General features: G+C 35.8%; 1 protein-coding gene across 2 annotated transcripts in view; it reads right to left on the minus strand.

Moving 5' to 3' along the window:
• The window catches only part of LOC142610591 (valine--tRNA ligase, chloroplastic/mitochondrial 2), a 76,613-nt gene that overhangs the window by 32,952 nt on the left and 18,207 nt on the right, over positions 1 to 25,454 (minus strand). For both annotated transcript variants that reach the window (XM_075782438.1, XM_075782439.1), the window contains 12 exons: positions 24,083 to 24,174; positions 23,727 to 23,780; positions 15,547 to 15,599; positions 15,392 to 15,459; positions 10,451 to 10,526; positions 9,232 to 9,315; positions 7,971 to 8,119; positions 7,761 to 7,878; positions 7,526 to 7,642; positions 6,822 to 7,042; positions 2,090 to 2,179; positions 1,627 to 1,738 (listed from right to left, as the gene is read on the minus strand). In XM_075782438.1, the coding sequence (XP_075638553.1) occupies positions 1,627 to 1,738; positions 2,090 to 2,179; positions 6,822 to 7,042; positions 7,526 to 7,642; positions 7,761 to 7,878; positions 7,971 to 8,119; positions 9,232 to 9,315; positions 10,451 to 10,526; positions 15,392 to 15,459; positions 15,547 to 15,599; positions 23,727 to 23,780; positions 24,083 to 24,174 (1,234 nt within the window). The remainder of the gene's footprint in view (positions 1 to 1,626; positions 1,739 to 2,089; positions 2,180 to 6,821; positions 7,043 to 7,525; positions 7,643 to 7,760; positions 7,879 to 7,970; positions 8,120 to 9,231; positions 9,316 to 10,450; positions 10,527 to 15,391; positions 15,460 to 15,546; positions 15,600 to 23,726; positions 23,781 to 24,082; positions 24,175 to 25,454) is intronic.

Below are 25,454 nucleotides of genomic sequence, written 5' to 3' on the forward strand. Positions count from 1 at the left end.
ATATAAGAGTAGAATCAATTTTTTTTATATGTAGATTTAACTTTGTTTCAGACTTGGACAGAAACTGTGTTTCTCCAGTTTTCCTCTGTAATTCCAGCTTTGATTCTTAATTCTAAGGCAATTCTAGTTCAAGTTCTCAATTATTTGATCTAGATTTCCATCAACTTGACACTTCAAAATGGATATAGATGGATGACCAAGTTGACAACGCCACTAGAAAGAAGATAGTGAATAGTGAATATTGAAGTGCTTGTTGAGGAGAGAAAGGTGCAAAATCCAGCTAATAGAGATCTCCAATTTCATGCCCCTTACCATACCAATCATCCACTTTGTCTTAAGATCCTGAAAATTACAGATAGAAGGATAAAAACTAACAAAACACTTGAGTTATTTGGTGAATTTACTAATTGCCAACAAATTAAAGGAAAACCAATAATGTGAAAAACTCAATATCAGGAACTGAGATGAGTGACTCTAAAGCCCTAAACAGTGGCTAACGAACCGTTGGCTAAAGTAACACTCTGAGGTGATGAGACAGGATGATAATCAGAGAAATGAGTGAACACACCAATCAAATGTTCAGGAGATGTAGTTAATTGGGCTAGAGTGGTTATTCAGGAGGAAGTGAGGAAGCTACTTGCTAATGATGGCTGGAAATTGACCATACCCATCCTTGGGTATAGAGTTCATCCTTGTTTACTGGGTGGCAGATGTCCTGATGCTACAGTGTAGTCATCCTAGGAGAAGGCCTGATTGTCCAACTCAGAGGGTTTGCCATTATATCTCAATAATAGCCCACTGGTTGATTGTTGCTGCCGCAATGCATGCACTTTTAAGGTTCCTAGTTTCCAAAGTGTTTGCCTCCCTTTGAACATGCGTAGTAACAGTCATAACAGTCATAAAGTGTTTTCCATCATCATCAAACAACAACAACAACAGCAACAATAATAATAACAACTAAATAATAATAATAATTATTATCATTATTATTATTAACTAAATAAACATTGGCCATTAATTAAACTAATTGGGTTCAAAGTTGAAAATACAAAGAACTTTTATTATGTCTCATTTAGTCATTTCTCACATACAAAAACACTTCATCACTAGACCACTTTTATTCTAAAACTCTTTTATCACAAAAGTTCTACGGCTAAATCTCTACTTCCTACAGCAAATCAGACAGACCCCTCCAAAATAAAGTTGGCACAACCTTTTTTTTTTTCTTTTTCTTTTTTTGATACGAAAAGTTGGCTCAACTTTGCTTCCTAGATTTAAAAATTTCAGTTCTATATTTGGAAGTTTAATTTAGAGCAATGTAGTCCTTTTGTCCAATAGACTTACAATGCCTAAATTGATGGCTTGGTTTGTCTCAACATCTATCACAACATCAAATTCCATGACACCATTATCAAATTGGACAAGACTTCATTGCTCAAGTCGCATAGGACTTCACTGCTTAAAAAGTGAAATTTATAGAGGCAAATACCAGAAATACCTAAAACAAATAAAGAAATAGTATGCTGAACTTTGAGAGAGATCTAGAAAGACAACACATTGAGCGCTGCAATTAGTAAATATAATATCAATGTCAAAGCAAAAGGTTCACCTATGCACTAAACTCACTTGTGAGTCTCGGATGAGTCCATGTAGATAAACATATGAAAATGGAATGGTCCCCGTGAACTCAATTCCCATCATGACCATCCTTGCCACCCAAAAAAACAGTATGTCATGCCTGTCCATATATGAAAGCACTATCAACTTCTGCAATCTTTCAAATAAGATAGTAAACCTTTATTCATGGACTCAAAAACACAAAATAAAGTTAGCAATTTGTAGTTCATCGGAAACAAAAAGAAATTTGTAGTTCATTAGCAGCATAAATGGCACCTAGCAGATGACAGGCACCTACTAATCAGATTAAGTTACCATCACTAAAAATTCCTCAGACAGCAGCCACAGGTTTCACATCTGGCATTACTGCATCAGATAATATATATATATATATATATATATAGAGAGAGAGAGAGAGAGAGAGAGAGAGAGATCAATAGGGCAGGAGAAGCTAGCTAGGGAAACACATTACCCAGTTTCAAGCATTGTTGTTGGATAAAACCGTCTAAAATCCTCTTCTGAAACATCTGGCCATCCAAGAGTACTAAAAGGCCATAGTGCACTGAACATAGGAGTAAGAAAAAGCTTATTCAAAAGAATGTCTACGTATGTATGTATGTATGCGTGTATGCATGTAAGTATGTATCATTTACAGATAACAAGAGAGCTAATATGTGAACAACCAGGGACTAAGTGTTCATGTGTGGAACCACAAAGTAGAACATCAAGAGCTGAGATTTGATAAAACTATAAGACAAATTAAAAGGATGCTTCATTTTCAAAATTCTATATTCATGAACTAAGAAATCAAGTAATACAATCAAATATCAAATCATCTAAGCAGCTACTGAATCTGGTTTATTTCTAAAAATAACAATTAATACAATCATTCAAAAAAAAAACATAAAATGACCTATAAATGCAAACTTTCAATGCAAAATCCTGTTAAACCACTGAATGAAACTTATAATTTGAATATTTTGTCAAAAAGATCACTTTTAAGCCATATAAAATTTGAATAAGATATTTGGCCGCAATTACACATGCACTTAATGGGGATCAAACCCACCATCTTACCCTCCACCATGCTCTTACAAGAGGAGGAGATGTCATTTGAGCTAGAAGCCTAGAACTCAATGGCAAGACATATTAACCATCTGGTATTCGGACAAACTATCAATGGCATATCATAATTAACTCATTGATTACACATTTGCAGCTACACAATCATTGAAAGCACATTGATAATCAATATTACCTAGCAGATCAAAAATAAAATTTTGCTGCAGTCATGGAAGTCCTATTTTAAGACATGAAAAGTAAATAAGTACATGAATAAATAAAGATCCAATGTTCATTTGTTTTATAATCTTTTATAATAAAAAAAAATTGATCAAAAATTAATTTTCAGCAATACTTTTTATCCAAAAGTTTGATTGGAAGATGAAATCCGTAATCTGAGACATAATATATAAAACAAATACATGCTTTCTCTAACATTTTTTTATTTTAAGAAAATTGGTCAAATTTCACTCTCTTTTCTTATTGTTAAAAAAAATTTAATACATAAGCTTGGTTTTCATAATAACATTTAGAGTTCTTCAAAGAAGACAGACCATGCAATAATTTTCCTTGCAGCATAAATTTGATAACAAGTGAGCGTGAGGCAGCAGAAACTAGTGTTGGAGACAAATAAAATCAAGGTTTCCATTAACAGGAAGGACATAATAGAATCTTTTTAAATAAGTGATGGAATTATTGAAAAATAAATATGAGAAAAAAAATACAAGCATGGCAGATTGATAGTATACAGGGAAAGAAATAAAAATAAAAGAATGTCAAGAATGAAAATTCAGCTGATCTAAAAAATCTGCAAGGTCAGGTGTTGAAGTCAAATCTTTGGCCTAACGGATCTTCATTTTTCGTGTCAAGAGTGCCCAATCACCAAATACATGTGCATTCCTTTCCCACCAAATGATCCACATCAAACATAATGTTAATTACTTCCAAACCTTTTCCCAGTCACGCTTACCAAACTTCCCAATCCAACAGGCCAATAGATCCTACACCGAACTAGGCATGACCCATGTCACACTGAACAGACAAAGAATAAAAGACCATAAGTCACCTGCAACGTCACAATGTAAGAAAAGGTGACCCAAAGTTTAAAGTTGCTGTCCATCCAAAAAAAGCAACTCAAGGAAGAACTTTAATGCTTCAAATACTGCACAAAGGAAATCATCAGTCTCCCCTCTCCCTAAAAGCCATATAAAAATCCTTCACACAATAACCACAACTCTTGGATAGAGACCATACCACTTTATCGCCAGACCCCTGGAAGATGTCAGCCAAATACAACTCATTTAAAAATAATGTCATAGATTCAAGCTCCCAATCTTGGCACATCACAGATAGCTCCAGAAATTTTCAACCAGAAACTGAAGTCATCACTCCATCGATAATGCCAAAATCTTACTCTTAAGGCCATCCCCAACTTCATAATGTATAAAATTCTCGTAGTGCTTCCAAGTACTCACCCCATACAACCCCCTACTAACATTTGAGCACCAACCTCCCAAAGAATTCCCATATTTGTTGTTAGGGTAAATTGCAAAGTACGCCCCTAAAGTGTGGGGTTGATTGGTTTTACACCCTAAAATTTGAAAATTTAGATTTTACTCCCTGAATTTTCTTCCGTTAGCAAAAGCAGTCTGATGCAGGGCATTTCAAGCAACTATATGCCTATATCCTAATTCACTTGTAACTAATTAGTTAGTTAGTTAGTTAGTTAGAAGATTTCTTAAGCCTTAGCCTATAAGATTTAGACACTTGTCAACCATCTAGAGGCTGCCAATACCAAACAACTAGCATAAGTAGGAGAATGTAAACTCTTTGTAAATCAGTTTTGGTAATTGAATGAATTGTTAGCCTTTGTGTGCTATTTGGAACTAAGTGTTCTTGCAGAGAAACTTATCCACCTATCAATTTGTTCTAAGTAACTTAGCCCTTCCATTGTTTCTAAACCATACACAAACAGCCCATCACATTCCCTGCATCACAGTCTCTCCATTAGTGATTCACCTACATGACTGTTAAGTGACACATTGGTGTCTGACTTGTAATATTTTTTGCCAAGTCAATCCGCCAAGTGTTAGTTGTCCCAATTGAATTCTGACACATGTATTTACCCATTACTTGTAATAAAATAACTTTAAAATCTTTAAAAAGCTTAAAATAAATATCTAAAATCGAAAAAATCATTTAAAAAAACTATCTAAATAAATTCTCTAGAAATTTAAAATTGCATAAACTAAAAATAAATAAATAAACACAAAAACAGTTGAACAAACCCAGAAAAATCCAACACCATGAACAAGATGAACAAACCCAAAAAAATCAACACATTAAATTCAATCAGCAACAAACTGATTTCCCCAGCAAATTCAAAACCAAAAAATCAAAACCATAAACTTCGAACCCAAAAATAATCAAACCCAGGCAAATTGAACAATCAAAGCAATTCAGTTTGAACCGAACTCAACCAAACCATGAAACACAGCACACCATCAAACCCAAAAACCCTTCGAATCCACCAGCCCATCAAAGCAAATCCAGTGAAACAAACCCAACTGCCAGAGCACCCACCTAACAAGAGCACCTCCCACTCACCAAACAGCAAACCCATTCGAGGGATAACCCAAGCCAACCACCAAACCAAACCAACAGAATCCCAGCAAACCCATCCTCTCCCTCGCCATTGTAACCCATCAAACCACAAAAAAACCCATACCCACTGACTGTTGTGACCCATCAGAACACAAAAACCAAATACCCATCAACCACCATGACCCATTAGAGCACAACAGCCCAACGTACAGAGAAAGTGGGTTTGAGTTCAAAGCCACCACCACAATGTCAATGGCAGTTAGTTGCGAGCAGCAGTGAAAGGCAGAGCTCAAAGCTCTCTGCCATGGAGGTTTAAGTTTGAGAGAGAGAGGGATTGGATGTTTTAGAATTGGAGAAGGTTCTGTGGGATTTTTGTATAAGTTTGATGATTTGGTGCTTAATTCATCTGATACACGGTCAGATTTGTGTAATTCTTATTTCTTAGTGCTTTGTAGTTTGTACCAATGAATTAATATGATTTAATTTTCTAGATTTTAAAGATTTATTTTAATTATTTTAATGATTTTTTAGATTTTAGATATTTATTTTAAGTTTTTTTAAAGATTTATTTTTAAGTTATTTTATTACAAGTAATGGGTAAATACATGTGTCACAATTCAATTGGGCCAATTAACATGTGGCGGCCTGACTTGGCAAAAAATTACACGTCAAACAATAGAGTGTCACTTAACGGCCACATAAGTGAGACACTAACGGAGGGGCAACTTTTGCTAATGTAGGGAAACTTAAAGGTGTAAAATCCAAACAACGCCGAAGTTTAAAGGTGCACTTTGCAATTTACCCTTATTTTTAATAAGGACTCCTTTTCCACCCCATAACGTCATAACCACCTTCCCAATGAAGCCTGATTAAACACCACCAACTTCTTAATCCCCAACCCACCCATCTAGATAGGGGTGGGTACTCTATGCCAACTTACTAAATAAACGAAACTCAAACCCTATAGACAAGGGAAAAAGAGAGAAAAAATATATGTAGGTAAACTAGAGGACATAATGGAACATAACTTATTGCAACTATTATTTTGTCTAACATTCACCATTTCCTCTGGTCAAATTATCCAAGGCCAAGAAAGGAAAAAGATGAACCAAAACTCGAAAAAAATAAAATAAAATAAAACACAAACACATAATAGCTAAAACCATAAAAATTGAAGTCTCTTAGTGCAGAACAGTTTGAGTAACAACTTCTTCCAATTTTTTTGAATCATAAGCCACTCATGAAGTATGCCAAATTCATGCAAACACAATTAAATTGAGAACTTGTTTGCTAGAAACTTCTTCTTTTAGCTTTTTAGCTTATTTGTTTTGTTTATGTACAGCTCTTTAGATCTCATCTTTTCTAGTTATAACTATACTTTAACCAACTTCCAACAAATCGGAAAAGTGCACATTTAATCACACATTGAGAAAAAAAATTATGGATTATTTAGTTAAGTGGTACCATTTGTACTCTAAAGTGTATAATGTGTGCACAAGAAAAAGATATGAATTCTTATTAGTCTTTCAGAAATAGACCTGGAAAACCAAGTGTCAAGAACATCTGGATCTTGATAGATTTCTACATCATTTCCAAACTTCGCACGAGCTTTCTCAAGAGCTTCCTCAGCACTCCTAGCAACTATATATTCTTCTTCACAGTCTTTTCCCACAATGTACCAAACTGGTATGCGGTGTCCCCACCAGAGTTGTCTGCTTATACACCAGTCCTTAATGTTTGATAACCAGTGATTGTAAATCTGCAATACAAAGTAGATCAGGTTGAGGATAATTAATGATATTATAACCATAAGTCTTGAGTCAACAATTTTCATAAAATTCATAATTGTTGAGGTGGCAAGTTGTGAATGGCAAATGATAAAGTGATAGTAAAATGAGAACCAAAAAAAACCTGCCATCTCCACTATTGTGAAAATTGTTGTGTATGTACTATGTAGCATTACTCATTAAAATACTTATGGTAAATAAAAATATATATATATAGATATTTTCATATAATGAGTTGAAAAATCCATCCGTAAGGTGGGGGTGAAGAATGACTAAGAGAGACCATAATCAAATGGAAAAGCATTAGACAGCAAGGCAAAAGCTCCACAAGTTGGAAGTTACAGCAAGGCAAAAGCTAAAAGGCACCAAGAAGAAAATCAAGATTAATAAAAGAAGTTTTTATTGCAAGTGAATCAAATCAATATGAAGCCACACACACACAAAAAACCATATACCTTCTCAAACCTTTCAGGAATGATGGTTAACTCTCCTCTTTCAACTGCACGAAGGGCTTTCTCAGCCAGGGGCTCCATTGTAACAAACCACTGCTTGCTTACAAGTGGCTCTATAATCTAGGAGAAAAGAAGGGGGGGGGGGGGAGAGAGAGAGAGCAAATCCCCAAAGAAATAGTTAACTGTTACCTGTATCAAATTTTCAAAAACAAAAAAGTGAAATACAGTATTATCTCACTTCTCCACCACGTTGAGATCTGGGAACTCGCAGGGTGTGCGCTTCCTGTTTTACAGCTAAGCCTGTCTCCTCCAGTTCTGCCCATAGTTTCTTCCGGGCCTCAAACCGATCAAGGCCACTATTATCATAGGTGTCAATGCCATATATTAGGTGCAATATAGAAAGGTTTCTCCAAAATACTGTTCAATAACAAAATAAAGCAAAGTTTACCAGTACAATCCCGCAACCTTGTTAAGTGTCCCGTCCTTGTTCATTATGTTAAGTATTGGGAGACCAAGCTTTCTAGCAAGAAGATAATCATTATGATCATGTCCAGGGCTTATCTTCAACACACCAGTTCCAAAATCTTTGTCAACATGCTGTCAGATTTAGAAATAAACCCAGAAGATGGATTACAATCCAGGAATTATAAGAAATAAGCTTTAAAATGACAAATCAAAAAATTAAGAAAATACATCAACTCAACTAATCTGATCCTAACTAAATTGGAGTTGGCCACTGATCCTCATCAATTAATCAGGAGCCAATTATTAAAAAAAAAAAGTTCAGAAAATATATTTTTTTTGTAAAATTTGATAAACATACAACATATTCATTTTCTAGGAACCAAAAAAGATCCCAAAAGGCAATTATGACTTGTTTTTCATAATGCAGTAATTAGGGGTGAAGGGATTTGAACCCTAGACGTCCCCATTGGAAACATCAGGAGGTGCTAGTTGAACTACAAGGCTCATGGCCCAAAAGGCAATTATGACTTGTGAGACCAGGTAGGCATCAATAGTCAAGGTCTTGAGCTATTTTATGCATTAAAAATTGAATAACAAGTAGAAAAGCTATTTTTATGAATTAAAATTTTAATAACTAGCCAATCATGGACAGGTTCAAAATCCAGTTTGATAAACATGTCACAATTTTTTTGAGGAAAATAATATTTTCAAACACCTAGCACAGGCCAGTCAGCCCAGTGTCAATCAAGCTTGCTCCATGAAAGGATGAGCATCGAGTACGCCTTACATGATAAGAATTAAAGATTCACCATCAATTTGTTTTCTTTAAAAGTTTAAGCACTCTTACACATTGTGAACATCAGCAAACAGTCATCAACTGTACACCAAATTAAAGAAAAGCACTACCAAACTATTGTGGACAAATGTATTAACAACAATAAGAAGGTGAAAAGCCTTAAAAGCAGACTAAACCTAGGTCAGGGACCATTGGTAGACAAAAAAACTCCCACAAAAGCTGAAATTTATTGTCAAAAGGAACAAAGGCCCAAGCACCATGCCGTGAAGCATCTAATTATTTATCAATTCCATTGTACTGCATCAAAATTTGTCCTCAAAACTACTATTGCAGTACAGTGCATAGACCAAATGAAATTTTAAGCACCAGGAGTACTTAACATCATACCCCCCATAAAACAAGCTAAAAATGGAATACTTAAATAAAATATCATCGAGATGCTTTTTACCCTGTCGGAGATGATAGGGATGTGACGGCCATATGTCATAGGCACAATTGCCATCATACCCACGTACTTAGAATACCGATCATCCTACAAAAGTAAACAAATATAGAAGTCTTGTGAAACTATCTATAGGATGGAAGAAGTACCAGAAAAAGAAGGGGGGGCAGGAAATATAGGGAGTGCATGACTTAGAGTCAATGTCAATTTTCCAAACATAGTTGCTGATGTCATTTGTAAAGACATTTTCATTTTCCCACTGCAGTGGAACTTACTCCTAAAGAATGGGTATAGCATTTTATTTCAGAATTATTGCTATTATGTCATATTCAAAGAAATTTAAGGATACACATTATACACATTCAAATATAACTTTTTGTTCATATAAAAAAGACGAAAAGGCATGAAAAATATTATTTCAAGTGAAAAAAAAATTACATTAAAAAAGGTGATTGACATGCAAAACAAATCAATGGTGATTTCACTGTCATTTTTAAGAACATATTTGCAGCATTCCATTGAAATAAGACCATAAGAGTCACACTTTTTCTGGTAATTTCAGTGCTACTTCCAAAAATTTATTTGTTTCTAATGCACTGTAAATTATTCCCATCTTTCTAGATAACCAGAATTTAACATACTGAACAATTGCAAAAATCTTTTAGGTTGTTGCATTTGGATTTGAGGATTTAAAATCAAAGTTTAAAGCACAATTGATAGTATAAATTGCTTTAAATGAATATATGTGATGGCTTTGAGTTTTGAGGATTTTTCTCTCACAAAAGCACTTATGATGTTATAGATTTAAAATAACATCTACACAAAATCATTTCAAATCCACAGATTAATAAAGGTTAAATTCAACTGTAAATTTCATAAATAGAAGAATTGTCAATTTATTTTAAACAAAAAAATGAAATCCCAGTCCTTCTCAACTACTTCCTTCTAAATGAACTATCAATGTAATTAACACATACATCCAATGGGTTTTGAACTCATGATATCACCATTCACCAAGTAGAGAAAGTGTCATTTGAATTAAACCTCGTTGTCATAACATTCAGAATAAGTATGAACGAGACTAATGGCATCTTACTTTCTTCACCTTAATGTAGACAATTTAAAACCATGATGACAATAATATAAACCAAGCATAAATTCCAAGCACCGGGCTCATTCCTTTAAACTTAAAGTGCGAGCTTGCACAGTTAGCAAATTACCCTACCTTTGGATGCACAGCAATAGCTACATCACCAAATAAAGTTTCAGGACGTGTTGTTGCTATTGTCAAATAGTCACTCCTAAAAGACAAATAAAAGTTAACATATGAATACACAGCATAGCTTCTACTAAACAGTCTGTGCAAACATATAAGACACAGCTTGTTTAGGATGTGTAACAATTTTTTTTTTTGATAAGTGATGAAAGATATATTAAATATGAGAAAAAAAGTGTCACCTAAGTATACAAGAAGTATACATCAGAGACAAAGAACTGTTTAGGATGTATAACAAATATAGCATACATGAAGTAATATTGCACAATAATCCATACAAGGTAATGTTTATCTGAGCATATTGAAAGATATCCAAAGGATTCATGTGCTAAATATAAATGACATTAATTATACCTTCTAATAATAATCTATTCTAAGGGATTGATTGAATTATCAAAAAGACAAAGGAAACAGGAAGAAGTTTCAAAATCTCAAGATTATCACCATCAAGAAATTTTTTTTTTTTGATAAGTAAGAATGTTATAGATACGAACGGCTACTCTATGCATGAAAAACATAGAGCAAACCCAGAAAATACAAGAAGAAAACAGAGAAAAAACATAAAAGAAAACCAATCAACAGATTAATTACAAAAGAGAAAGAGAGCTAAGAAAAGAAGGGAGAGAATCACTAGTCGTGACTCCCCCTGCCCGAGACCAATCAAAAAGAGTCTCACTAAAAGAAGCAAGCATCTGATCACCGGAACTATCCAAATCCACAAAAGTCCGCAAATTCTGTTCCTTCCAAATACACCATAGGATGCTAAGTTCCAAATCTGAGACGAATGCTTCCCCAACCATTCCACCAGCCAAAAAGTAAATCTGGGATCGATCTAGGTACAACCCAAGACAAGCCAAAAAGTTATAAAGACAAAACTCCATAACCGATAAGTCATCTCACAATGAAGAAGTAAGTGGTCTACCGTCTCTCCACAATGTCGGCACATAATGCACCAGTCCACAAAATCTAATCCCCTCAATCTCAAGTTATCACCCATTAGGATCTTATTCCAAGCTAAACACCAAACAAAAAAAGAAACTTGCCTAGGGGCTTTTGCTTTCCATATACCTTTCCAAGGAAAGACAATTGAGGGAGAATCCCGCAATTTGTTATAATACAACCGGATGTCAAAATCCCCAAGCTTCAACTTCCATCGCATCTCATCCGGTCTCCAACATCCATTGGAGGAGTATTAGCACCCAATATACGAAGAAAATGCAGCCCTTCATCCATCTCCCAATCATTAAATTCTCGAATAAATCAAACATCTTAAATTCTTCTATCCTCCGCCCCCTATCTTCACAAAGAAGTTTCTATAGATACCTCCTTATCAATGGCAATACCATACAGCCTTGGGAAAGCAAATTGGAAAGGTTGATCCCTATACCACCCGTCCTGCCAAAATCTCTTTATTCCCCAACCCAACAACAAACTGACAATTTTTGCTAAAACCCTCCCATTCCATGCAAATACCTCTCCACAAACCACACCCATGAACTCCCCTACCCAACTTTGAGGTCCATCCCCCCCATTCTTCCCTATATTTTGAAGCTACCACCCTCCTCCTCCATAACCGATCCTCTACCTTCCCAAACCGCCACAACCATTTCCCCAATAAGGCCTTATTGAAAGTAGTAAGTTTCCTTATCCCCAAGCCACCATTGGCTATAGGCGCACAAACTTATTCCCATCCTACCAGATGAGTCTTGCTATCACCCCATAGAAAGTCCCTTTGCAACTTTTCAATTTTATTAGCCACATAAGTAGGAATGGTGAATAGCGATAAAAAATAGATAGGAATACTAGATAACATACTCTTGAGTAACATCAATCAACCCCCCTTAGACAAATACAACTTCTTCCACTCGGCTAATTTCCGCTCAATTTTTTCCAAAATAGGATCCCAAATTAAAGGGGAGTTATGCGAAGCCCCCAATGGCATAACAAGATAAGATATAGGCAAAGTTCCAACTCTGCAGCCCAAAATTTTAGCCAGGGCATGCACATCATCAACCTCCCTCTATTGGAACCATTTTACTCTTGTGCACATTGACCTTCAAACCTGTTTCCGCCTGAAAACTAAGTAATAACAACCGAATATGAAGAATTTGCTTCATATCTGCATCACAAAATAGAACAGTATTGTCTACAAACAATAGATGTGAAACACATTCCCCACCACCCCTCCTAGCCTCAACTTTAAAACAACGGATCAAGCTAGCTCCCTCCACTCTTCTCAACGTCCTACTGAACACCTCCATCATAATCAAAAACAGCATAAGAGATAACAGATCCCCTTGTCTTAAACCCCTTGAACTACCAAAAAAATCAGCTGGACACCCATTAATCAAAACAGAGAACTGAACTATGGATATACAAGTACAAATCCACTTAAAAGCCCATTCTATTCAACAAATTCAGCAAAGTCTCCCAATGCACATGATCATAGGCTTTCTCAATATCAAGTATACATATAACTCCAGGAACCTTACTCTTCCCTCGGCTATCCACACACTCATTCGCAATAAGAACCAAGTCAAGAATTTGTCTCCCACCCACAAAGCTACTCTGAGTCTCAAATATCAACTGATCTAAAACCACTCTCACTCAATTTGCCAAAACCTTAGCCAAGATTTTATACACACTCCCCACCAAGCTAATAGGCCGGAACTCTCTAATATTAGAGGCGTCATTCTTTTTAGGAATTAATGCAATGTAGGTAGCATTAAGGGTTTTTTCAAAACTTACAATGTTGAAAAAACTCTACAAAGACCGCTAAGACGTCTTTCTCCACTACTCTCCAACAATGATGATAAAATGCCATAGTAAACTCATTCGGACCTAGAGCTTTGTCCCCTACCAAGTCACTTACAACTTGAAGTATCTCCTCTCTCTCAAACTTCCTTTCAAGCCAAACCCTCTCCATATTACCAATACAATCAGATTCCAAACCCTCCACAAAAGGCCTCCACTCCTCAGACTCTATGTACAAACTTTTATAAAACTGTACTACCGGATTAGTTACCTCAAATTCCTCCTCAAAAACCAACCCCATCCACCTCCAAGGTCCTCAAATGCTTAAACCTTCTATGAGAGTTAGCCATTTTGTGGAAGAACTTGGTGTTATTATCCCCTTCCTTGATACATAACATCCTAGATTTTTGTCTCCAGGAAATTTCTTACAAGAAAAGAAGATGCTCCACCTGGGACCTCAAATCTACCCTATGACATTTCCCCCCATCAGTGAGACCAAAATCCCCTTCCTTAGCATCTAATTTTTTCAACTCCTCCAGTAATTGTTTCTTTTAATGCTCTACATTACCAAACTCTCAGCGATTCCATTACACAATGTCCTCTTTCAGAGCCTTTAATTTTTTGGCAAGCACGAAACTAGGTGTACCTACAAAAGAATGTTGATTCCACCAAGATTGAACTTTATCCACAAATCCCTCCATCTTCAACCACATATTTTCAATTCTGAACGGACTTTTCCCCCTTGCCATTCCCTTTGCCTCCAAGAAAATTGGACTATGATCTAAGATAGGACGGGATAAAATCCCTTGAATAACATCTGGGAAATTGTCCTCCCAATCTGGAGTGACCAAAGCTCTATCAACCCTAGACATCGCTAGTTGATCAGTACCACTTGACCATGTATAGCTACCTCCTTCCAAAGGCAAATCAATCAAGTTAAGATCCTCAATAAATTCAGAGAATTTTTCCATAGCCAGGGTCAAACGTGTCTCACTCCTACGCCCACTAGGAAAGCGAACAATATTAAAATCCCCAAAGCAGCACCACAGTATCCTCCAATATGGTCATCCCACATGTGACCCCTCTCGTTATTCTCATTTGGGCCCCTAAGCATGCCCATATAAAACCGTCCCCCACCCCTTGCCACTTTACCGAAACTGAGAAAGTACCAACCATAACCTCCACCTTATCCAAAACCCTTTTATCCCACATAATCAAAATACCACCAACAGTCTGATCAGTCTCCAAAAAAGCCCAATCCACATATGGAAAGCTCCACAAACTACAAACCAGATGTCTATTCATGCTAGCAATTTTCATCCCTTGTAAACAAACAACATCACACTTCCACTCCCACAACAAATTCTTCACCACAAGTCGTTTCCGAGGATCATTTAAACCTCTAACATTCCACGAAATCATTTTTATCTTCATAAACACAAAAATATCCCCATCTACTGAGACCAGCACAAGACCAACCCTCTATCTCCCATCATAATTCACCGAAGAGATCAAGTTTCGCAACTCTCTACGTCCCTTGTTTTTGGACTTAGCCACTTTCACCATCAAGAATTTTCTTTTATTTCCTATTTTCTTTTTCTTTTTTTTGGGGGCGCGGGGAGGGGGGGGGTAAGAGGGAGGGGGTTGTGAAAAGAGAGATTATTATTGAGAATATAATCATAAAATATTGAGATTTTATCACTTAGTACATGAAATGTACAAAAGAAATACACCAATCAGCCATCAACCTAACAAACTGCAGATTCATGAGTCCACAAAAGGAAGACCATTTCCTACATGTCATCAACTTTCCAACACTATTTCCTAGTTCAAAGGTTTTCAAAATGTTGGTGTTTACAATTCAAGCAGGTGTAATCTTTTCATACATAAGCAATCCTACTTATCATGATTTTTACATACACAAAGTTCTCATGCCAGTAAATTTAACCCAAATAATTGATAGTTGAACCTCTCCAAAAATAATTGATATATTTTTTTTGATAGGTATGAAAATTATATTAAAAAAACTACAGTATGCATGAATGAAAAATTGCTTACTTAACAGCAAGTACATGCTTCATATATAATAGGAACACATCTTCAACAAAAGATTAGAAAAGATTGTCTGGTAACTACCTTGAACCTCCAGCAACACGATACTTGATATAATAAAGAGTACCAGATTCTTCAGAATATTCTACTTCCTATGAACAAAAGGAAAAGGTTCAATGCTCATTTTGAAAAGTGAGATATGAATAAAATAAGTAAACAACATGAAACCAAAAACTTACCAAATCTGAAACTGCAGTCTGCAAGCTTGGAGACCAGTTTACCATATAAGACCCTGAATAATATAAACATAACATGAGTCCACTTGACTTCTAATAATAATTGTGTATCAGTATCAACAATTGGTTATCATCCTACAATTGTGAGATAAGTAATAGTTCCAAAAATAGAATCGAAACCCCTAAAGACCAAAAAAAAAGTAAGGGAGTTACCTCTCCCATCTTGAATTACTCCCCATAACATTGGTTCCACTTGAAAATGCACAAATTTTAAAGATCTTTTCAAAGGCTTCTAACCACCTCAATTTTTTAACTTCCAACATTACCGCTTAGTTTTACATTGAAAAGTGAAAAAAAAACAATTATTTTGAGTAATAAATATAGTTGACGAAGGCTTATATGGGAAGTGTAAAAAACTATTACTACTTTTTTTGGCAATCAATTATTATTTTAAGGGAAAAGTTAACAGATACCCTAAGTGCATTAGTTTAGAAAATACGTATAGAAACTTTTTATGGGAAAAGAAAAAAGTAACTAACTTTTTTAACAGTTTTTTTATATTTCCAATAAAAGTGGTATTAAAAATTTCTTAAAATAGTCCATTAACAAATGTCAAGGGCACCCGTTAACCAGACCCTTAATTTTAAAATAACCAAAAAGGAAATGATGACCATTATGTAAAGACTAGGAAAAATTTGTTCTCTATGGCAATGAAGAGATGGTATTGATGGAACCACTAAAGTTATCACGTCCACAAATAAGAAAACTACAACTTATTTAGGTTTTTTTTCATAGGTAAACCCATCATTAGCTATTTCTCATTATAGGACAATTAGGTGAATCAGAGAGAACAAGTGATACCTTATATAGTATCATTAAAGCTACATATTAATATAATACCAATTGTCCAAAAAGTTTAAGTTGTAAAGGAAATAGAAAATTTATTTACTTAACCATTGTTTATTGCTTTTTTTCCTTATAGGTAATAGATATTTTATTGAATAAAAAATTACATCGTGTTCCCAATGATGAACATACTGTACTTGAAACAATCACAAAAAAAATCAAGAAGTTCTAACAGATTGTAGGAAACTAAAAATTGAAATACATTGTGTAAAATCCCAAATCTGAGACCACTCAAACAAAGTCCCAACAAGCAGAGACTTCAAGAGATCTAAAGGTGTCTTAGTATCTTTAAAAGTATGCATATTGCTTTCCTGCCATATTAACCACATTATACATGCTGGTACCATATTCCAATTACTTAATAATTGTTTCCCCAACCAACTCCTCCGTGCAAAGAGGAGAATCAACTGTTTTTGGTATCACCCACTAGATCCCAAAGGAAACATTAGAAGAACTTCACTCCACAAAGCATAAGCAAACTTATAATGGAGCAAAAGATGATCCACAGTTTTCCCATCACAACGACACAAGCAACACCAATTAACTAGAGGTAGTCCCCTCATAACAAGATTATCAATGATAAGAATCCCACCCCAAGTTGTTGTCCATAAAAAGAAAGACATCATTTTAGGTATCTTTACACATCAAATGCTTTTTCAAGGGAAAGAATCAATAAATAGACCAAATAAAAAATTATAGTAAGAGCACACATCAAAAACACCATTCCAAGTCAACTACCAAAAAACTCCTAGCCATGAAAAGCTTGGTAGAATTGAAGATTCCAGCTTCTACTTCCCCCTTCTAATGTTGGCATAAGCAACTCAAAAATCCAAACTTCTTTAGATACAAAGCAAGGCAAGCAAATAGATCAGGGTTAAGCTCCTTAAGAGGAATATTCCCACTCCACAAATCATGCAAGAACCAAATACAATGACCCTATCCCGTAGCATACACCACCTGACCAAAGAAACTCTTTGTGCCCGCCCTAATATATTTCAACAAACCATAGACCAGAGTCCCTCTAACACCTCTTGTACACCAACCCCCTCTAACCACACCGTATTTGGTTGCTATAACCTAACGCCATAAACAGTTAACTTCCTTCCCAAACCGCCATAACCACTTTCCAAGCAACGCTTCATTAAGCAACCCAATCCTCCAAATTCCTAAACGCTCTGCCTCCACCGACACACAAACCTTATCCCAAGCTATTTAAAAACTTCCTCAAAAGCTCCCAAAGGAAATTCCTCTGAATCCTTTCTAATCTAGCAGCTACTGCTTGAGGGATAATGTATAAGGATAAGTGATAGGTAGGAAGACTCGATAAACTGCTCTTTAACAAAGTAAGTCAGCCACCTTTTGACAAATATAAACATTTCCAACCCAAAAGCTTCCTCTCCATTTTTTCTAAAATAGGATTCTATATTGAGGACATCTTAAAATGAGCCCCAAGAGGCATACCCAAGTAATTCAAATAGGCAAGCTCCCCACTTTGCAACATAAGACACTAGCCAAAGCATACAAATTCCATACCTCAACTACTGGAACAACTCACTCTTGCCAACATTGACTTTCAAGTCTGTGAACGAATGTATAGTAATTATTCCCTAGAAGCATCACAAAATAAGATAGTAACATTGGCAAAAGAAGATGAGAGATATTTAAACCTCCTTGCACATAGGAACCCTCTTGGAATCCTCATAGAAAACCGCTCTCCTCCATTTTCTTCAATAACCTACTCAACACCTCCATCACCAACAGGAATAAGAGTGGAGACAGGGGGGCCCTTGACAAAGGCCACTAGAGCTACCGAAAAAACCCGACTAGAGACCCATTAATAAGAATTGAGAACCTAACTATAGAAATACTGGCCTTCATCCACCTCCCCCACTTCTCCCCAAAACTCATCCTCTCCATAAGGTAAAACAAAGCATTCCAAGTCACATGATCATCTACCACTCTTCACTCTACTATTCAAACATTCATTTGCAATGAGAACAAAATCAAGAATCAGTCTCCCTCTAACAAATGAATTATGGGAATCATATATGAGCTTATCCAAAACACTACGAAGTCTTTGTGCCAACACCTCAACCAAGAGCTTATATAGACTACCCACAAGACTAATAGGACGGAAATCCTTAATATTGATTGCATTAGTCTTCTTAGGGATCAAACATAGAAAAGTGGCTATAAGAGACTTTTCAAAGACTCAACGTTTAAGAAAAATTGCAACAAAAAAAAGTCATAACATACCCTTCAAGTACACCCTAACATTTTTAGAAGAAAGCCATAGTAAAACCATCAGGCCTAAGGGCTTTGTCACCCTCAACCTCCTTAAGTGCGGTAAGAATCTCCTCCTCAAACTCCCTCTCTAGCGATAGCCTCACGGCTTCATCTAAATAGGCAAACTCTAAGCCATCAATAGTAGGCCTCCAATATTCAAGCTCTCGATATAATTTCTTATAAAATTCCAACACCTAATCCTGAATATCTGAGTCACCCTCAAAAAAAATACTCTCTACCTCCACACCTTCCATATGATTGGTCCATCTATGAGAGTTAGCAAATCTATGAAAAAACCATGTGTTGTTATCTCCCTCTTTTATAAATAATGCCTTAGATTTCTGTTATGAGTTAGCATTAAATCAAAGGAAAAAAAATATATCATTGTACTCACCCGCACATATATAAATATTATTTATTTGTGTTAAGGTAATTAATCAAACAAAACCTAAACACACTTTCCAAAGACAACCAATATTTTAACCCACCCCCCCCCCCCTCCCCCAAACATGTGGGCTTAGACTCCATCTTAATAAGTTGAGGTTAAACAAGTAGGATTTTTTAACTTTTCAAATGAGAAGGAGAGTAGAGGTAGGGGTTCAAACTCAAGACCACATGCTCTTTGTAGCACTTGGTTCTAATGGGCATTTGATGAAATGTGACTTTTCACGACTGAAGCAAAGGTGCTCACAGAGGAGAGAGGGCTATGCTACTGTTGCCACAATGGTGTGGGTGCTTCATCTATGGGCCACAATGGTGGGTGATGATGTGCAGGGACGGAGCTATTCATGGACCATGGGGGGCCATCCCCAGAATTTTTTTTTTTTTTTTTTACATACCATATATGTTTGCATGAGATTCTAGTATCTTGCCCAAGAAAATTCTTTTTGGCCCCCCTAGTATGATCCTTAGCCCAAACAATAACAAAAATTAGTCCAACCAACAACAAAATTAAACCCAAACAATAACAAAAATATAGATCTCTGGCCCATTTTTAGCCCTTCAAAAACAAGAAGAAAAAAAATCACATTGACAGATCCTATTTCTATTAATTTTTTTTTTTATAAAAAATCCCTAAATCCATACTAATACCTCATACCAGTCGAATAAAGAGACTCTTGTCTCCTTCACTTCCACTGCATAGTGGTACAAGCCACACCCACATCCACACTGCCACACATCCATTCCATGCAAGTGAGATTCACCTTCAATGTTGCAATTTGCATCACACTGGCAGCGGCCCAATCTGCTGCTCATTGGTATTTTCTCTCAAAGTCCTTGTTCTCTCTCTCTCTCTCTCTCTCTCTCTCAATTACTTTATCTGAGATCACTCTTACTTTACTGTAATGATATGGCTTCAAAAGTTTTAGGAGGTGTTTGGTAGCTAAGTTCTAACACATTTTAAACAACCTTACACACATTTCAACACACTTTTTCATCCACACGTATATCAAAAACACTCAAACAACATTACTCAAACTAACCAACCAAATAGGCCCTTAGACTTTTTAGAAAAGTTGGTGTTTTGTCTTTTAATAGTTGTTTGTTTAATGAGTTAAGGGGTTGTGGGCCAGTGGCTGTGCGGTTGCTTGCTTTTATTTTATTTTATTTTTTGCAGAACATAGTGGGGTCACCTTACAATTTATAAGGTTAAGTGTTTCTGGGCTAATGCTAACTAGATCTAAAATTGTTCAAAATTGATCAACTTGGTTTCTAAACCAAACTTAGTCCCTAAACTTAGGAGTGATAACTGTATTCTACCTATGGCATTCATAGGCTTACTAAATAGCCTTCCTCAAATGGTTTTTTTTTTTTTTTTTTTTTTTTTGGATTTTTTTTCTTATCTTCCTATTTACTTGGCAAAAAATCATTAGTCTTTTTGTTAGAAGACTATTCTACATATAATGAGATAATAAACATAAATTGTATGGGTATATCAACTATGATATATGATCTTATACATTACGAGAGTAATTATTGCAATATTTAGTATGGAATCAAACTCAGATAAAAAGAATGTTGAAATTCCAATTTCATGGATAATTGTATTGCAACGTAATAAGAAATAGTTATCTTGTTTCTTTTCATTTTGTTGATATTTTGTTAATACTAAATGAATGCTAATTTGGATTCACCCAAAAAAAATTGTTTTATACTTCAGCCCCCCTCAATTGGAACCCTGGCTCCGTCCTTGATGATGTGGGTGCTTTAGCTATGGAATCTCAACTGATGAAGAGTAAGGATTTTTACGGATTGTTGTGCTTCTAGTCTAGTGGGTTTGGTGAGAAAAAGCCTCAAAGTTTTTGGGTGGTGATCATGGCATGGAGTTAGAATCTGGGCTAGTGTTTAAGCTATGGAAGAGAGCTTGATCATTGAGGTAGCTGTGTCATTTGGTAGAAAAGAATCCTTAAAGTCCGTTTGGTTAGAGTGAAAACAGGGGGGATGGAAATGGGGGGAGAGAAAATAAAAGAGAAAATGGTGAGAGAATGTATTTGGTTGGAAGGAGTGATTTTGCGGGGGAGAATTGGCCCACTTTTTGTGAAGGGCTAGTTTTCTCCCCAAATTTGGGAGAAAGTAGGCTTAAGATGAGAAATTATCCATTTGCCCTCTCCTCCCTTCACGTTGGTCTCTTTTCTTTCTTTCTTTTTTCCCTTTCAAGCTTTAAACATTCAGTTTTTTTTTTTTTTTCTTTTTTGTAAACATTTTTTTTCTTATAAACTAGTTTTTTTTTTAATGTAATAAAGGCATGAGAGTAAAACATTTATACAATGTTAGGAACCCCTATAGGTATATATAGATAATAATTGGTGCAATGTTGCATTTAGTTAGTTAGGCATTTAATTAGTTAATTGGTTAGTAACAATTCCAAGCATGCTTAACACATGTTGGAGTTACTAATGCACATGCCGAATAATAGAACCATTAGGATAAGGCCATGTGGACCAATAGAATAGTCTCATGGTTCTATAAATACCTACTTGAAATCACATTTCCATTCATTGAAGAATAAACCAATCGATTGCTTAGTGCATTTCCTCTCTCTCTAAATATTTCTCTTTGGAAGGTGACTACCTCGAATTTAGTCAATTTCCTTCCAATTCTCATACATTGCCCTATAATTCTCATCCATCCCCATTATGAACCACTAAGTTCCTAACAAGTGGTATCAAAGTCATCAATCTTGCAATGACCAAATCCATTGCAACTCATCAAGCTTTCATGGAGTTGTATTTCAAAGGTGGAGAACTTTTTCAGTGGGAGAACCTTTTCAATGGCTTGTCAATCTCTATGAATTCTTTGCTCTAGACAACACACCACCACATCGCATGGTTTCTATTGCCTCTTATTACATGGAAGAATAAGCACGGGAATGGTTCCAAGAGGTGGAGGCATTGGGTTTATGCACAAATTGGGCGCATTTCATATGCACCCTACAAGATCAATTTCGAGCACCAATCCTTGATGCATCAATGGAAACTACCACCCAAGAATCTAAGATGCAAGAGCCAGAAAATTTCATGTCGGTGGACCAAGAACCAATTCTTGATGCACCAAGGGAGACTCCCACTCAAAAGTCCATAATTCAAAAATCAGCAATCCAAGTGTCGGTGATCCAAGTATCAAAGATGCAAGTGCCACCAATTCTAATGGTTCTAAAATCAAATGAGGTCTTGAGGATCCAAGAACATTCCAAGGTCTAAAGAACCAATGAGACCTTAAAGATTGAAGAACCATTAAAGACTCAAGAATTTAAGCGAAGTTTGAAGATCTACGAAGAAGTAACCTTCATGTGCATGCGTCTGCTTGTCAAAGAGAAGTGCATGATTATGGTGATCAAAATGTCAGTAAAGTATTGGTCCATTGGAAGATCTCCTTTGATGAAAATGCCAACTGGAACAACACCTGGTGGCCACAAGGTGTTTTGAGAGGAAGGGAAATGTTTGGAACCCTATAGATATATAGATAATAATTGGTGTAATGTTGCATTTAGTTAGTTAGGCATTTAGTTAGCTAGTTGGTTAGTTACAATTCCAAGCATGTTTAACACATGTTGGGATTATTAATGCACATGGGGAATAATAGAACCACTAGGATAAGGTAATGTGGCCCAATAGAATAGTTTTATGGTTCTACAAATACTTACTTGTAATCACATTTCCATTCATTGAAGAATAAGTCAATTGATTGCTTAGTGCATTTCCTCTCTCTCTTAATATATCTCTATGGAGGGTGATTACATTGAATTAAGTCAATTTCCCTATAATTCTCATACATTCCCCTACAATTCTCATCCATCCCCATTAGGAACCACTAGGTTCCTAACATACAAACACCATTTTATATCTTCATTTTTCCTTTCAACCAAACAAAAGAGTTTTCCACTCCACTTTTCCACCCCTAGCCAAACACATATGAAAGAAAACTAACATATTTTCTATCACCCCACTTTTCCATCCCTACCATTTTCTATGCTCCCAATTTTCCATCCCCGCCATTTTCTATCCTCCTAACCAAACAGACCCTTAGTTTTCCTTTTCTTTTTTCCCTGCATTCTATTCTTTTATTACATTATTTAATATAACAGTGCAAAAAAGGAAACTTTATAACTTGTGACAATGTGGCATATTAATTGTAATGGCAAATGGATGGAGTGAGTTGACTACTTCATTGAAGGAGCATAGAGGAGGTAATTGAAGAAAAAAAAAAATCATGGACACTCAAATATGGAGAGGGTATTAGTGATTCTACCAAAACAAAGGTTCAGGGCCATAGTTTGCATTCCTGCGCAATATTTTGGACCAACTTCTCTCTTACACAAAAAAAAGTCACAATTATCATGGTACTAGCTAACTAAATATACAGCATGATTTGTGATGACTAATATCCAAAACCATTAATTTTTTTCAGATTTCACAATGTCGTTAGCTTACTAAAAGCCCCCCACACCCCCAAGGAAAGTTCATGGCAATCTAGGGCTACAAGTGTAATACCTTGATAAATTAAGCCTTTCTCGTGAAGCCTGACAAAGGCCTCAATTACAGCTCCTACAAAAGGTAAAAAGTCCGCGTCTCAGTACATATAACACTGCAAAGAATATTTAGGCTACTTTGCATCTCTGAGCAATAAATGCAATCATTAATGAAAGACACATTCAGAGGCATCTAATGTACACTAGACAAATACGAAAAATTATGCATCACAGAGAAAAAATCAAACACCATGCAATATCACTTAATAACTTACATATAAAATATCTTCCATAACAACATATCAATAACATCATCATAAACATTCTTAGACACTTTCTATATTGGCTAGAGTTCTACTCAATAGAAAACTGCCTTACGACTTAGCTGTTCATCAAGGGTGAAGTGTTCTCTAGTCCAATCACAAGAAGCACCAAGTCTCCTAATCTGATTTGTGATGGTTCCACCATACCTGACATACAATAAATCTAATGAATTTAAAATTAAAAACAATAGTAGAAGAAAAAATTGAATCACAACTCAAATTATCACAAACCAAATGGTAACACGTAATCAAGCCAGCAAACATAGTGTACTCAAAATGTACATACTCCCATGAAAGGCTAAATAATTTGGAAGCCCAAGTCCCAAAAACCAAATTTCCATTGGTATAGAATTATTGAACCTTTTCCATTCTTCACTATCCCTACCCCTTGGGACCAATTTAATAGCTGTTCTCCCCCCCCCCCCCCCCCCAACACCACCACGGCCTCATCATATTTACATTTTTTAACAAAGAAGAAAAACAACAAAGAAAAAATAAATTTTACATTATTTAAAGAAAATTGGTTTCAATTTTGCAAGCAATACCACTCCAGCAGTATTAAAATGCCAAATGTATAAATATATTGGCAACACACTACAGAGAATCTTAAAAATTAAAATAGTTTGTTGATTCACTTAACATATATCAAAAAATTTCTGCCATCCTTAGCTAAATATTGGTGAAGGAAAGGGTTTCTGTTTGAGGAGTTATTCATCCTCTCAACAAATATGTAATTCCTGGGAGGTTACTGAACTTTGTTAGACTAGTTTATCTGCATGAAGCCTGGCTACCTCAGATTAGTCACAAATGAGGCCTGGCTACCTTGAATTAGCCATAGATTTTGTGCTTACTTCTTAGTTTTTCCTCTTTTCTGTTTGTTTGGTGCTGCTTTGTTTCTATTCGCAATGAGTGTTTCCATGTTTTTCTTCATAGAATCCAAAACGTTTGAGTTTCCCATTGAGGAAGGGGGTTCTCTTTTCTTATTACGGATCTTTGAGAGAGGTCAGACCTTGCTGCATTCTGTTTTTATGGGGAAAGAGAGTGCAAACAGATTTCTGTTCCACCTGGAGGAATTGATTTCTAAGCAATCACCTGGTCATTATGCAAGAACGATTAGAAAGGGTGATATAGTTTTCATCCTTCAATTGGGGTCCAATGCCCATGGCACGTTTTTAATGGTTTCTGAACTTCTTCATGGTCGACAGAAGGGCAACATGGTGATACCTGAGGGAAGGATGGGTAGTGGCTGGCAATGCTTAGGCCTCAATCTGAGGAAAACCTTAAAACCAGCTTCTCTTACCAGTCAGGAACCATTACATAGAATACAGAGTGCACCAAAGGCTGCAGTGGTGGTGGCTGACAAACATCAAAATCATGGTGGTGCAAGAAATAATGGAAAGGAGAAAGTTACGATCTTTCAAAATTTG

The sequence above is a fragment of the Castanea sativa genome, chromosome 9 (genome assembly GCF_040712315.1).
Source record: "Castanea sativa cultivar Marrone di Chiusa Pesio chromosome 9, ASM4071231v1".
Lineage (NCBI taxonomy): Eukaryota > Viridiplantae > Streptophyta > Magnoliopsida > Fagales > Fagaceae > Castanea > Castanea sativa.